The sequence below is a fragment of the Acanthochromis polyacanthus genome, chromosome 4 (assembly GCF_021347895.1).
Source record: "Acanthochromis polyacanthus isolate Apoly-LR-REF ecotype Palm Island chromosome 4, KAUST_Apoly_ChrSc, whole genome shotgun sequence".
In the NCBI taxonomy this organism is placed as follows: Eukaryota; Metazoa; Chordata; class Actinopteri; family Pomacentridae; genus Acanthochromis; species Acanthochromis polyacanthus.
In genome coordinates this window covers 23407812-23423025 of record NC_067116.1, presented here as the reverse complement: position 1 = coordinate 23423025, position 15214 = coordinate 23407812, and the positions used below count along the sequence as shown (strand labels likewise).

The 15214-nt window shown below is 40.1% G+C and overlaps 1 protein-coding gene across 1 annotated transcript; it reads right to left on the bottom strand.

Annotated features, from left to right (window-relative positions):
• Positions 1–8353: 8353 nt before the first annotated feature.
• Positions 8354–12596, bottom strand: LOC110962603 (potassium voltage-gated channel subfamily V member 2-like). Its single transcript, XM_022210591.2, has 2 exons — positions 11037–12596; positions 8354–9489 (listed from the first exon to the last, which is right to left on the bottom strand). The coding sequence occupies exons 1-2, from the start codon at positions 12300–12302 to the stop codon at positions 9199–9201; spliced, it is 1557 nt and encodes a 518-aa protein (XP_022066283.2). The 5' UTR covers positions 12303–12596; the 3' UTR covers positions 8354–9198.
• Positions 12597–15214: the final 2618 nt, after the last annotated feature.

The window sequence follows — 15214 nt, the reverse complement described above, 5'->3', positions numbered from 1 at the left end:
GGGCAGGTGTCAGTGATCACCACACTGTCCTCATCTTCCATATGAGCCAGACGGATAGTAACCATACTCAGCCAATATTGTTTGCCAGCCAGTCTAGTTACCTGTTTTCTTCTTCTTTTTAAATAGTATAATAGTAAACAAACACAAACATAACAAAAATAACAAAACAAAAACAGCTCAGGTATGACAAGACAGGCAGGCTAGGCCACAAGTTCCCAAGCTTTATGGAAAGTGTCCACAAGCATACATTTAACCCTCGTTGTCCTGCCGGTCAAAACTGACCAGTGGAAAAAAAATAACAAAATTCACAGTGAAACTTCTGATTTTAACATTTTCATCATTTTTGGGAAATCTTTGAATATTTTTTGGTGGAAAAAAAAATGTTAAAATATTTCTTACAAGGGCTGCTCAGCGGCGTAGTGGTAAGCACTTTCGCCTTGCGGCAAGAAGATCTCCAGTTCGAATCCCGGGGTGGGCCTGGGATCTTTCTGCATGGAGTTTGCATGTTCTCCCTGTGCATGCGTGGGTTTTCTCCGGGCACTCCGGCTTCCTCCCACAGTCCAAAAATATACTGAGGTTAATTGACTACTCTAAATTGCCCGTAGGTGTGATTGTTTGTCTGTATATGTAGCCCTGCGACAGACTGGCGACCTGTCCAGGGTGTCCCCTGCCTTCGCCCGAGTCAGCTGGGATAGGCTCCAGCGACCCTAGTGAGGATAAAGCGGTATATAGAGAATGGATGGATATTTCTTACAAAAAATCCAGCAAATTTCACTGGATTTTGGTTGATTTTTTTGTGTGAATGTTCTAAAAGAAAATATAAGACGTTTTACTGATATATACGTAATAACTTTAGATATTTTTAGGATTTTTTGGAAGCTTTTTACTCATTTTTTTGAAAATATGTACAAGAATTTTCTTGCCAATACCCTGGCAAAATTTGTGAAATATTGTCCAGTTTCTTTTTTGAAAATGTGTGTGATCATGGAAGAACGCTTCTTTCATTTAGGGTTAGTGGTCAGACAAAGTCATTTGTTGTCATACAGTTGTATTTGCTCTGATCCTTCATGTTTTCATTAACTCTTTGAAGCACAGCATGGGTCAAAAATGACTCAAATCCAATGGAAAATCGGTATCTCTTGACCCACACTTTGCATCAAAGGGTTAAAGAATGGTACATATTTTACAGATTCTGCCAGGGTATGTGAATTTATGAGCACAGCTGAAATCGCTTTATAAAAGTTTCTGAACTGATCTTACAACATGCTTTGCTCTGTCTGTTGTAAAAAGCAGAAGAGTGGCATCCATTAAGCAACAAAGTTTGAAGCTTCTCTGTGAAGTCAGTTTTTACTAAATGATCCCACCCATATAGTTTTTGAACCTCTACTTCTTTCACTACTTCACACAGAACACAACTAAGCAAATTTCATACAGTTGCAGGATGCACGCTAATTCATGCATGTGTTATCAAAATGGGTCTGCTGCATATAAACCCAGTACAAAAGCATAGCTTTCAATTTTCCAGCTACCAGTTATGTCTGTGAATAAGTAGATGCTGTCAGATGCATGTAAGTACATATACAAAATGTTCATGTAAATGTGCTGCATGGTTTGCATTGGACATTGACAGAGTAATAGATAAAAGATATAGCTATGGAGCTTTTAGAAGGGAATAGAAGGGACTGGACCACAATGACAGAGTTCTGAATTTAAAATAGTTTGGCTTCCGAAAACCAAACGGCTGTGAATGTAAGCATTGGGTGGCACTGACACTTTTATTTTCATTTCTTTTTTTTTTTATCATTAGAGCGGTTCATACAGCAAAAGCTGGAATATCTGCCCCAAACTTCCTCAAACACAGTTCCTCACCCTCTGTGAAGTAAGAGTAAAATAGCTAAATTCTGTGCTAACTTCCTGTTTAACATCAGTAATGATCCCTTATCTGGAAGCAAAAATACTCTTCAAAATATGAAAGAAACTGCAGAGAAGACTTATAATTCTTCACACTATTATACATTTGTCAGCCCAAAATTGGATCTGCACATGTTGCTCCAAGGACAAGCACATCAAATATCTTGATGTAATATATATATAAGTATATATATACAGTAGTACATCATAAGCACAGTCTTGGTTTCGATTAAAGCCATGCGTCACTGTAGTCCATTTCTTATTGGGTATGGAGGTAAATTTGTTTCTTTATTCTTCAATCGAAAAAAAAGTTGCTCCAATCGCAAAACATGTTTTCAATCAGAAAAAACTTCACTTCAATCAAAAAAAAAAACGTTTTCAATCAAAGAAAACTCTTGTTCAAACGCAAAAAAATATTTGAGACCCAAAAAATTGCATATAAACACGTTTTTTCTTTGATAGAAATTTTTTTGTTTTTGTTGAAAATACATTTTTTGATTGAAGTCATATTTTTGGATTTGAGCCATATTATGGGTAGGACATTTGTTTCTTTATTACTCGATGAAAACAAAAGCATCCTCAATCTCAAAAAATGTTTTCAATAAAAAAAAGGTCACTTCAATAATAATAAAAAAATTCAATCAAAGACAAAAACGTTTTCCCAATAGAAAAAATATTTGAGACTAAAAAACAAATGCATTCGAACACGTTTTTTCTTTGATTGAAATGTTTTCATTATTGAATTCAGTTTTTATTTGACTGAAAATATATTTTCTGATTGAAGTCATATTTTTGGTTTTGAGCCATAAAATGAGTAGGACGTTTGTTTCTTTATTACTCAATCACAAAAGATATAGCTTCAATCAAGAAAATTATTTTCAATCAAAGCAAATAAAAAAGTGTTCGGAGTGTTTCGACTTTGTTTTGGCATTCAAACACCTTTTTTTCCGATCAAAGTGAAAAAAGTTTTGAAGCCTGTTTTTTGCGATTGAATCATTTTGACACAAACATCCCACAGTGGGCGGATGCTTCTCCATTGGTCGGGCATGTTTGAGTGACAGGTGTCCACACCAATGACGAATCTCTATGGAGGTATTTCAGGTGCAAAATGTTTGAGCACCTGTAACATCGAAGTTGTAGTTGTGTACATTGAATTTGTATGTGTATCAGCAAATCTGATTTCCCACACTCTATGAGTTGTGTACTTGTAAAATAATTTTTTGTATGTGTCGATTTTTTTTTCTTCCCACAAATACAACACAAAAATACACATTCACAAATCGTAATTACAGGTGCACAAATCACATTTACAGGTGCACAAATCATATTTACAGGTGCACAAATCATATTTACAGGTGTACAAATCTTTCTCTACAAGTCACATATTTCAACACTGACATGCTCACATTTTGCACCTATTGTTGCAGGACACTAAGTGCAAAACATACTTGTGCACCTGTATTGTACGAAGTGAAGTTGAGGTGAGAATTTGAATATGTGCAAATCTGAATGTGAACTTGTGCAATAAGTATGTGAAATAATTTACCACGAAAATACACAAATTGCTACTTACAACCACTCGAATCCTCCCCACGAGTCACACATTCTCTGTTTTCTACAGGTGCAAATCAGAAATCTACAGGTGCAAATCCGAAATGTACAGGTGCAAATCCGAAATCTACAGGTGCAAATCAGAAATCGTACTTCCGGTCCTGCTGAGATATTTGGTGCAAAACTACAAAACGAGCCGATCTGTGTATAAATTCTATGCTCTGAGTCACAATTTACCTTCATAATTGGGACAGTTGATGCGAATTAGAATTGTTGCTATAATTTGGCATATTAATGTCTATTCTATTGCTGTCAAAATAGATGTTCATTGCACTGTCCCTATCGAATAAATAATTAGAAGATTTCTCACTTGACGACAGAGGAAACATCGAAGATATGGTCTGGATTCAACCTACAGAGCAGCTTGTCTGCTTCCACTACTGATATGAAGCACAGGGAGTGGCGCAAAGTGTGATGAATTACTGATAGTTGGTCTGGAAAGTACAAATCTTTAAAAAAAAAAAAAAGAAAGAAAGAAAATGAAAATCAGAGTTACAAAGACGAGAGCATTTGAAGGTTCCAGGCTACCTCAAGCAACACTAGCATCCAATCCTTTACTCTGTTAGCAATTAAACACAAGACTGGGAGGAAGAATGTGTGGGATGACAAAGATAAACTGTCCATGGTGAATTCAGCAGTATTATGGGAGCAATGCTATGCCACAGGAGTACTCTTTTAAGGACCATTAATCCATGTTGGGAAAAAAAAGTGAAAATGGAGGTTCATTTTTTAATTAGTAACAAGATTACTTAATCAGTTACAGGCTTCAGGGTCCAGAATGAACCTCCCAACTAGTGATATTTTTTTCACTGTAAATACTTAAGCAGGATTTCTTCCTTTAAAAACTAGATATCTTTAAAATATGGTGAACAGATTAACCCTCTTCACCCTGGAGTTCCTGCCCTGGCACCAGACTGTTACTTGGTAATAAAATGCAACCTGCTGCCATTTTTCCACTGTTGCACATTTGAAACAGACACCATCTACTTTGAGCAAATGAATGCAGCATTTGTTGTGTTTTGTTTCTGTTCCATCATTCGGCGGTGCTGCATTTCACTAGCCTAGCCGCGCTAGACCCATGTTCTGAATTCTGAAGGCACAAGGGTCTAGGGCCGCTCGACAGGGAGGGAGGCGGGCTAAAAGGTTGTCTTTCAAATCACTCTGCAGCAATTGGGTAGGTATACAACCAATCAGCGCAACGAATAGGCTGACATAGTTCCTAGAGCGCCGGCGGATTGTGGCTAAGTCCCATTAGCTTCCCAACCAGCGGAGCCAACTGGTATATTAAGGATTTGCCATATCCCGTCGGCATAAGTCCAAATACGTCTTTCTTCTCAATGAAACACTTCAGTGCCGTCCTTTGTTTATCTTTCAAGTTGAATTTTAGCTTCAAATCTTTAAGGGCTGTGGCCAAAGCCGAATCGAAAGATAACTGTTTATTGTACGCCGGTTATTTCTGTCAGAAGCGGCTCACCTCTGTCGTCACTTAGTTACGCCCGCCTTCTGACTCTGCACTTCATGGTGATTGGTCCGGCCAGTTTTAGGAGCATCCAGCCTTGAGCCTTATGGAGGGTAACTAGACCCACCCTGGCAGAGAATTAAATTCGCTGCCGTGGGTTGTCTAGCGTGGCTAGGCTAGCATGTCACAGTTTATAGAGCAGAGTTCAACCTTTTAGTGACTCATTGTTATTAGGTTGCAATTTACTCTTTAAGTACAGTTTTGACCAGGTAGAGGTCAAGTTCTCACTCAGGTTTAATGATGTGACACTTATTGTCTGTCAGAATGTTCCATTTCGTTCTCATCCATGCTACCTGAGATTGATCATTTTGGCCTTAAAGTTGTGGAGCTGTTGTTGATTGATATTGGGAATATTTTACTTTGGAAGAACTTAAAAAAGCAGCCTATAGGGCTCAGGTGGTTAATGTAATGATCACTTGTGTTTTGGAGGATGATTTGTGTCTTCTGTCTCCTCTGTAAAGTGTTCCTGAGATGATAACCATAACGATACTACGCTCATACAGATAAAGAACAAAACAAGAGCCGTACACTCTGTCTGGACCTTATCTTCACTGTTTTTTAGCCTCATGTCAAAGTAAAATGCTATCCTGTTTTGCACTGTAGACATATCGCTACAAAATTTGTTTTGTAAACATTGATACACAAACTTCAAGGTTTAAATTTGGATGCACTTGAAGGTTATTAAAGATTGGCAGGAAGTGCTGGAGATAAAATGTCACCACGACATTCAGGCACCACATTGTTCGTTGTTGCAGTGAAGGTCCTGACTAATTGGTATCACAAATTTGTATCTAATATTTGATCACATGCAGTATGGATACAGTGCCATATTTGGAAACCCAACTAAGTAGTAGTCCAGAAAGGTAAAGAAAGAAGAGCATAATTGTCTGCTTCTGTCAACCAGAAAATAACAATCTAATAATATGATTCAGTTCTTACTCAGAGACCTGTTGCTTCAAGTGAATTAAACCAAGAAGAAACAAGACATGAATCAAAAACAGTGGCCTGTGGTAACAGTGCTGAGAACAACTAAGAAATAATTCTCAACCTGTCAAATCGTGAAATAACAATATAATTATGACCTGATGCTTCTCAGCTACAGGAGCTGGGTGACATCTTTAAGCTCACGGTTTATAAACTAAGTTCGCTCTGTTACCTGACCAGCACCAACTCTCAAGCTCATTGAGAAGTTGAAAACCAACACGTAGAAAACGAAAAACTGAATGTGCAAAGGAAAAATTGCCAACAACGCCAATATACAAAGTTGGAAAAAAGTTTTTTGACATCCCATGCATTTGTGAAATATTGAATCACTCTCAGATCTTCAAGTGGAATTTCTTTTTGTACAATCACAGCCAAAATACTAAACAAAGCTATTAAAAACTTGAAATTGATAGGTTCCATAAAAATATATAAGAAATTTTGAGTAGTGGGTCATTTTGGTACCAGGGATCCACTAATGAAGGTTGTGCTTTGTATTAAAAGACGTAATTTTTGTTGCTGTGCTTCATGTCTATGTAACGTCAGCACATTTGAAAGTTCTTCAGAGAGAAAAATGGATAAAACAAGGAACCTAAAACAGGAAATATCCCTGAAGATACAGACTCTCAGAATACAGAGGACAGCTGCTGCCAGATAGCCAGGCAGTGCAGATGCAGTCTTTCAGAAGTTCAATGCACTCTGTAGAAATACCAACGAACCAACAGCTTGGAAGACAAACCAAGATCTGAATGTCCAAGGGTTTCTTCAGCAAGAAATGACTACATCCTGTGTCAGAGCTCCCTCCTCACCCCCGTCCTCCCCATCTGGCATCCCAAATACCCCTATCCCATCTGTCTCCCCCCTTTTCACTCCCCCTCGTGTGCTCTCTCTGTCTCCCTCCTTTCTCTCCCTCTCTTGCTCCTCTCTCCTTCTATTACCCCTCTCTCCCTCTGTTGTTCCTCTCCCTCTCTCCTCAGTGCTGCACCGGGTGGAGTGCAGCCTCACGGCTGCCTTCACTCAGGTGATTAGCTCGCTCCCCAGGATCCAGGCAGCTGTAGGTCAACCACTGATTACACTCCTCTGCAATAAAGACCGGCTCTTCCTTCCACTCGCTGCCAGGTTGTCAAACTCGACTCACTGTCAGTTTTGCTCTAGCCATGCTGGTTCTCTCTGCGTGTTTTGAAGGACAAAACTAATGTGTTTTTCTCTTTTCTCTTCACCTAGAAGACCCAGCTGTCCGGACTCCCTCCTGCCGGCCAAACCTCGTTCCTCTCTGGTTCCCCGCCTTGGCTCCCTCCTGTTCATGCCCCGCTGTGATTCCCCGCCTTGGCTCGCCTCCTGCCTTGTGATCCCTGACCGGCCCTCCCTGACTGGACTTCCCTGACCGGACCTCCCTGACCAGACCTCCGGATCCCCCTGACCGGACCTCTGAATCTCCCTGACCGGACCTCCTGGCCTGGACCCCCAGCCCTTCCAGCCTGGATCCCCAGATCTCCCTACCTGGACCCCTGGACCTCCCCCCACGCACCCCTCTCAGGTCTTGCTCCTCACCCCCTGTACTCCCTCACCCCTTCCTTCCAATAAACCCAATTGAAACCTTCCTCTGCCTCAACCATGTTCTCTCTGCTCAGGTTCTTCTCCGAGACCATGACATCCTGAGCAGCATGTGCAGGGAATACTGCCGATTGCCATCACAGGAGCTTCAGCAGCAGTGGTCAAACCAAACTGGTGTCCAGTGTTCCATCCACAACGTACGTGGCCAACTTTTCGATCATAGTCTAAGGTCCTGCAAGGCTGTTGAGAAGCCCTTGATCAATGAGAGACAGAAGTTAGCCCCACGTTGTTGGGTCCAAGCACATAAAAACCGGATAGCCAGGAAGTCCAGTTTCCAGTTTTACTTTCTCCTGCTAATGTGAGGGTACGCAGAAGGCCAGGTGAGGCATTATCTCCAGCATGTACAGTACCTGCTGTCAAGCATGGTGGAGGCAGTATCATGGTTTGGGGATGCACGAGTGCTGCTGGTGTTGGTCATCTCACTGTCTGTGATGGAACACTGAACTGTGCCAATTATAGTGACATTCTCCAAACCCACATGCTTCCTCCTGCATGTGTTCTGTTCCGTTGAGGTCAGCACTGGACGTTTCAACAAAATAAACAAAAATCAGTCCAGAGCTGAGGTACTCTAAAGACAAGCTGTCACATTTTGACATAACAGGAAATGAAAGTTAGATTTTATGCAGTTTTAAAGAGGAAGCAGATCATTTCCCACCGTAATATAAGACAGTCAGATGTCAGTGCATGATGTCTACTATTCAAGTTTTATTTATCTTAATGTAGAAACATGATGAAAATATTGAATCAAAAATGAATTATACAAAAAATAATTACAAAAAGGAAAATGACAAAAGCTTGCTTTGTGATTAACAACCAAGAATTACCGTTTTCCACCATTTAAAAAGTTAAATCAGTTGATTTTTCTTCTTGTGATGAAAAGTGTTTCAATCTTATCTCGAAGGTTCACTAAAAGGATGAAAAATGTGGTTTGTGTTCTGGTATCCGTGTTAGCTGATGTTGCAGTTTAATAGAAAGGGTCTTCATACATTTACAGATGCCCACAAGTCACCGGTCTGCTTTAACTTTGTATGACAGAAAGCGGGCACATAATAAGAGAAAACTGTATGTTCATCCATAAAGTTTAATGCTTTAAACAACCCTTGTATTTATCTGAACTTCTTTTCAAGGATGACAGTCACACGTGACTCAAACTGAAAACCATAGTCGGTTAATTTAGGCACAATTCACAAGCTTTAAGTTTGAGTTAAGATTCATGGTGGGTACAGTTGAAGTTGCAAACTTGGGGCCCCTTTTCTGAAACTCTTTTTTTTACAGTGCAAAAAGTAGTTATTCAAACATCCAGAGCGAAAACTGCTCAGCTTGATCACTGGTGTCTTTAAGCTATTCATCTGTGGTTCTCCAATGTCTGTTCAATGAGAAAGTCAAAGTGGGTCATTCAGGAGACCAGATACTGCATCTTTGCAAAGCCACACTCCACCTCCGTTTCCTCCCCTCAGTGTCACTCTCATGTTCTTTTGTTAGGTTCCTTTATTTGCACTAAGCACACTGCCATGTACAAAGACGCTGTTTCAAGTTTGTCATTCTTTCATTCTGAGATGCCCTCAGTCTGGGACCTCACGGTGACCATCTGCGCTGCTGTCGTCTTCAGGGCGATGGAAACACATACGCATTCTGCGTCTGAGTCTCTTCCTTAGCTGAAGGCGACGCTGGACTGCAGTAGAGTTGTACTCCTGGGCCTTTAGCTTGCTGTAGTAATCAGAAAACTTATTGAAGAGGAAAGAGATCGGCATGCCGTTCAGGATGATACCAAATGAGATGCAGCCAAAAGCCACGAATCGGCCGAGGATAGTTACAGGAACCACATCTCCGTAGCCCACAGTGGAGATGCTGACCTAAGAGAAAGAAGTCAACAGTCCTACAATCAGTTTTCAGGAACATTGCCTTCACTGTATGGTGCTTCATGATGATTATAAGAATGAGCTAAAAGCTAACTAAGAGGCCAGTTAGCCAAGGAAACATCATATCTTCTGACACTTTGGACAGTTGTTAATGCTGGTTAATTGGTGTAACTGGAAGGATTGTTATCAACAATTTTCTGATGCAAGAAACTAAAAGAAGAATTATGTTTTCTAGTGTACAACAGCTGTTCATGTGTAACTTCAAAAACATCTTGAGAATTTTAAGGCTTTGATTCTGTACAACCAGACTGCCTCTCCTAACCAAACCTGCAGAGTTCTGACAAAGCAACAGTGATCCAGCTGTTGTCGATTGAACATCATCGCCAGTCCTCTCTCTGTCATCTAAAGAGCAATTTTTCTGTTAATATACTTGCTATGTCTCCATTGTACAGCTTATGTCTCCATTGTACAGCTAAAACAAGAAAAGATAGTGGCTTCGATGAGGATGAAAGGTGCTGTAGTCTTAATATTGCACTAGAGAAGATGACATTTATAAAAATTAAAAAAAAAACCTTCCTGAAACATGCTTTTTTTCCCCCCATACATTGCAAATGTGCAGGACAATGAACTTCAAAGATTATAAAAGACGGGATATTCCAAGACAATCAGAATCACCAGTGCATTGACAAGGCTCTGGAGCCTGTTTTACAAAAGAAACAGAAAAAGCTGCGTACACACAGAGCGTAAAGGGTCGCACCTGCACATATCATGAATGTGTCCTGCAAACAGCAAATTAATTATCAAATCCTCCAGTGCTGAAAAAAGAATAAAATATTTCATATTTCAAACCAGGACTTGCATGTTGGTATATTGTGTTATATTTTTTTTAAAGGGCCCCAGATCCCTCACTGGCTTCCCACTCATAAACACTGTCAATTGTATTTGAAGGACCAAGTAACCACACTGTTTAACACAGCATTATGCTAAGAAATACGCAATTTTGTGATGTTAAATTGTGTTTGGTACAAGCACTAGCATTTTCAAGAAACGAACATTATACTTTTATTAAGAAAAACTAATTAAACAAATGCTGCTCTAATAAAAATAGTAACAAACTGTATACATTGAATATAGGATTGATCCTGGAGTGACCTTAAGAAAGCTTAAAGAAGCTTCCTTATGGTCTTACTTAAGAATGTTTGAAAAATGAGCATTTTTACTGTAATTCACCCAAATACACAATCCAGTGTTTAATGGGTTTGTGTGTAACAATTTATAATGGTGGATTCAACATCCATTAAGAAAAAACATACATTTTCTGTGGAAGCCTGCAGGTCTGCAATCAGAGAAGAGATTAATGAGCAAATAAGCTGCTTTAGTGTTAGACTGGAAGAAAAAAAAAATTCTTTTCTAGTTTTCTTTCCTCCAAGGCAATATTGTTGATTATACAACACAACAGGCAGGTTAATACATAGAAAGAAGACATATTGGGTAGATGTTTGTGGAGCATGATACCGAGTTATACTGCTACTGATACTTACTGCAGCCCACCACCACGCATATGGGATACTGCTGATGGGGGACTCCTCAGTTTCCCTCTCAGCTGAATGCAGAAGAGCAGAGAAAGTGAAGATTCCCATGGCAATAAAGAGCAAAATGCAAGAAGCCTGCTGGTAACACTGTCGCAGTGTAAACCCAAAAGCTCTCATGCCGGTTGAGTGGCGAGCTAACTTCAAAATCCGAAAGATGCGCAGCAACTTGACCACTTTGAGGACGTGGCTGACCTTGCTGAACCGAGCCATAGCCTTCAGGTCTTCCTGTGCGTTTAAATCTTCTGCATCACTCATGGCTTCAAACATGATCTGGACAAAATAAGGCGTGACTGACAACATGTCCACAAAGTTGAGTCCACTCTTCAAAAACACCCTGATGTTTGGAGTGGTGATAAGGCGAATTAAATACTCAAAGGTGAAAAACACAATGGTGATAATCTCCACCCACTCCATGTGTGTTTTGTTGTTGATTTTATAAATTTCAAGTTCTTTCACGGTGTTGAGACTCATTGCGACAATGGAGAAGAGCACAAATAGGTTCGAAATCAAAGTGAAAATCTTTGCCAGAGATGAAGAGTATGGATTCTCCACAATGTCCCACAGAGCCTTCCGCACATTCCCAAACATCATGTCTCTGAATAACTCATCATCGTACTTCACCTCGATCTCTGCCATTAGCTCCTTATCCACCTTTAGGTTGTCCTTCACCTCGTCTGCCTTCTCCTCGAACACCATCCAGCAGCAGAGCTGGGTGTCCCTCAGGCTCAGGCCCCAATATTCGATTTCCTCCTCAAATTGGATGGGGCACATTTCCCGTATGATCCACAGCACTCCGCTTGCATAGAAATGGCAGACATGGTGAAAGTAGGCAGGATCACGATCGAAGAAGAACTCATTCTTGCGTACAGAGTAGTCATCACACAGTGTGAGGAGCTTCGCTCGGTCCCTGCAGAGAGCTATGGAGCCTATCCGGGTGTCAGGGTATTTAATGGCACTCTGTTTTGGAATATGAAACACTTTCCCTCCAACGTTTAGGTTGATGTCCTGATCCTGTTTGGGTCTCTCCTCAGCCTTAAGACAGTCGACTTTGACGCCAGGACTGTCCAAATTCTCCAGAGAGCTCCAGGCTTTGACTGCTTTCTCCTGAGAAAATGGGAATGTTTTGTTGTCCTCTGCACCCTTTGAGATACAGTTGATAGTGGAGCGGCGGGTCTGCAAACATTTCTGCCACTGAGCTTTCTCTGAGTTAGCCATAGCAACCGTGGTTCAAGGCAGGAAGTCAACACAACTATACAAAAAGAGAAAAAACATCAAAGGAAGTACTCCTGGGAAGATGATTCTAACAACACATGGCATATCGCTGAATCATCAGAAAGACTGCATCTGGTCCTGCAGGAACTGATATCCCAGTGAATAGCAGCGCTTCCTGTTTTGGTGGCTCAGTTGTGGCTGAGAGTGTCGTCCAGGAAGCCGGGGGACAGGAAGAGATTCCCCTGTCTGACCATTACTGCAGCGACAACACATTTGGTTCATCTGAGCAGCAGACCAACTACAAGTAGCAGGGACTTTATCAATTTAATCTCATTGCTGTCTGTCCAAGGTTCCTTAAGTAGTTGTAAATATAGGGGAGGAGCAGGGATTAGTAAACAAAGTTAATTTAAGGATTTAAGTGACGAGGGAAAAGGCCATCTGAGGCCTTATGTTGGTTTTTTGCATATTTCACTTTTGATATAATTTTTTGCTCTTTTCTTGTCCTCTTCCATTCCATTTTGTTGTTCACATAATTCTGAACTTGTGATATTTCTAAATTTATGCCTTTAAACAGAAAGTATGAACTGCAAATGACAACTTTGAAATGCATGCTTCTTGAAAAATTCATGAACTTTTTGAAAAGAAAAAGGGAAAATATGAAATTAAAATGTTGGATTCTACTTTGTCATTTCGTTTACATACAGATATTTAATCAAAAGCAATGATTTTGTTATTCGTGGACATCCGATGTCCGTCTGACTGTGGCACTAAGTAATCTTATATCCCTTTCGGCTTAATCAAGGAAGTGTGATCTCGTGCTAACCTACTTGTTCAGCCTCACAACTGATATCTGCCAGGGACAAAGGGATTGGTCAGGCTTAGTGGAAAACTGCAACAAAACACATATCACAGTGTGCAAACAGTCTGTACACAGTCGAAAACATCAGCAGATCAAGATGTCAAGTGAAGAATCAGTGGTACAAACCTTGGGACAATCTGACCTCTTTGGACAGCTGTCAAATGTGTTACTTCCTGCCACAGGCTTGTAAGTTCTCATTGTCCTATCAGAAAAAGACGTTCCTTCCTAAATGCTTCGACACATAGCGTCACAATTGTATTGTAGCAAAGCTGCTTTGGGATACAGAAAGTGACCGAATGACTCGGCAAATTCATCGTTCAAGGATGTGCAGAGTGAAGATGATTGTCAAGACAAAACGAAGCTGAATTCCAGTAATGACATAATGAAGCCATCAGTGCTCATTTGCTAATCTTCACTATTTCCAATCATTTATCGTCACTGCCACTTATCCAATATAGAGAAATTTTACAGTATCAATGTGTGTTGTGGTGTGATTTACCGAAGCACTCTCAGTGCTTTAAACTGATTGCGCTGGAAGGCAAAAAAATCTAGGAGGAGCAGCCTTTACAAACTGACTGAGGCTACAACAGCAAGTTGTGTCCAGTATTACATAAAATAACAGAAATACAGCTTTACCACAAAGCATGAGGGTGGCAGCATCATCAGTTTAGCAGCAATGATAGATGTGAAGTCATTTTGAAGGAACCCAACTGCTCTAAAGTTTCAGAAGTAATATATCAGTATAATTGTATTTGATTGTATGGTTTTTCATTATCTGTTTATGTACCAGAGTTAACTGATGCACTCAAAAAAGTACTGGATTGTTTCTGTAAGCGCATCGTTTCATTAATTTTCTCACAGTTTCCAAGTTTTCTAGATTCTTTCCTTGTGGTCAGTGAATGTGTCTCAGAGATATAAAACACTTGTATTTGGAAGAATCCTTCATATAACTACTGTGAAAACATCAGAATTTCATAAAGTACTCTGTGTAAAGGTTGTTCTACAGCTTAACTAAAGAAAAGTCTTATTTCAATCTGTTGAGCTTCATAAAAGGAAAAAAATGTGAAAATAAAACCACCATTATTTGACTGAAGCCACCTCAGATTGATTATTTGATCATTTATAATCTGCATCACTTAAAAAGAATTTTAATTCAGCTCATTTTAGGAAATTTTCCAAGACCTGGAAACCCTGAAAGCCATCTTGAACTCTGAGGATGCAACATCGTCCACACATGCAGAAATATTTTTGGTTTTTTAGATTTTTCGAAGGGATGAAGGGAGTAGGGGTGAGGAGAATGAGGAAAGCAGACGGAGCTACACCAAACATCCGGCAGCCTCCTCCACCTTCAACTCACTGTGATATTTTTTCTTTTGGAATAAACGTCACCAAGAGCTTCCCCCCCCCCCCTTTTTTCCCCCCTTTTTCCCCCCTTTTCTGGTTCTTTGACCTTTTCTCCTTCTTGCTCTAGAAGTTACTTAATCGTCTCCTCCATGTCTCTTTTTTCAGCTTCCATTGCAACTTACAGCAGATCTGCTAACGCCTTGGTGCCAGATACCACAGCACACCTTCAGGGGTCTAGTGGAGTCCATGTCTTGACGGATCAGGGCTGGATGCATGGACTTAAACCCAACTTCACTGACAAGGATGGGCCAAACCAAGGTTGGGATGCATGTTTTATTTGTTTTCTTTCTTTTAACCCTGCTGTTTGACCTCAGTTGTCCACAAGAGGAACAGACAAATAAGATCCACACGTATGTCTGCTTTGACCTACATTATGATGTCATAAATCACCATGCTGTAGGACTGATTTCATTTTTAATTCATAATAAAAACACTTAACATTGCTTTTAAAACTGCCATTTTCCAGGCATTTTTTTCCCCCTAATAGATTTGGAAATTAAATATCTTAACTGGTATTGGTGAGGCAAAAAGTAGCATAAGGGGGTTAGAAAAGGTCTTCGATTCACACAGTGGATATCTGTTTCTATGAGATTTTATATTCTCAGAGAAAAGATGAGTCAAAGCGTAACAACTGATTACAAAAACACAGAAA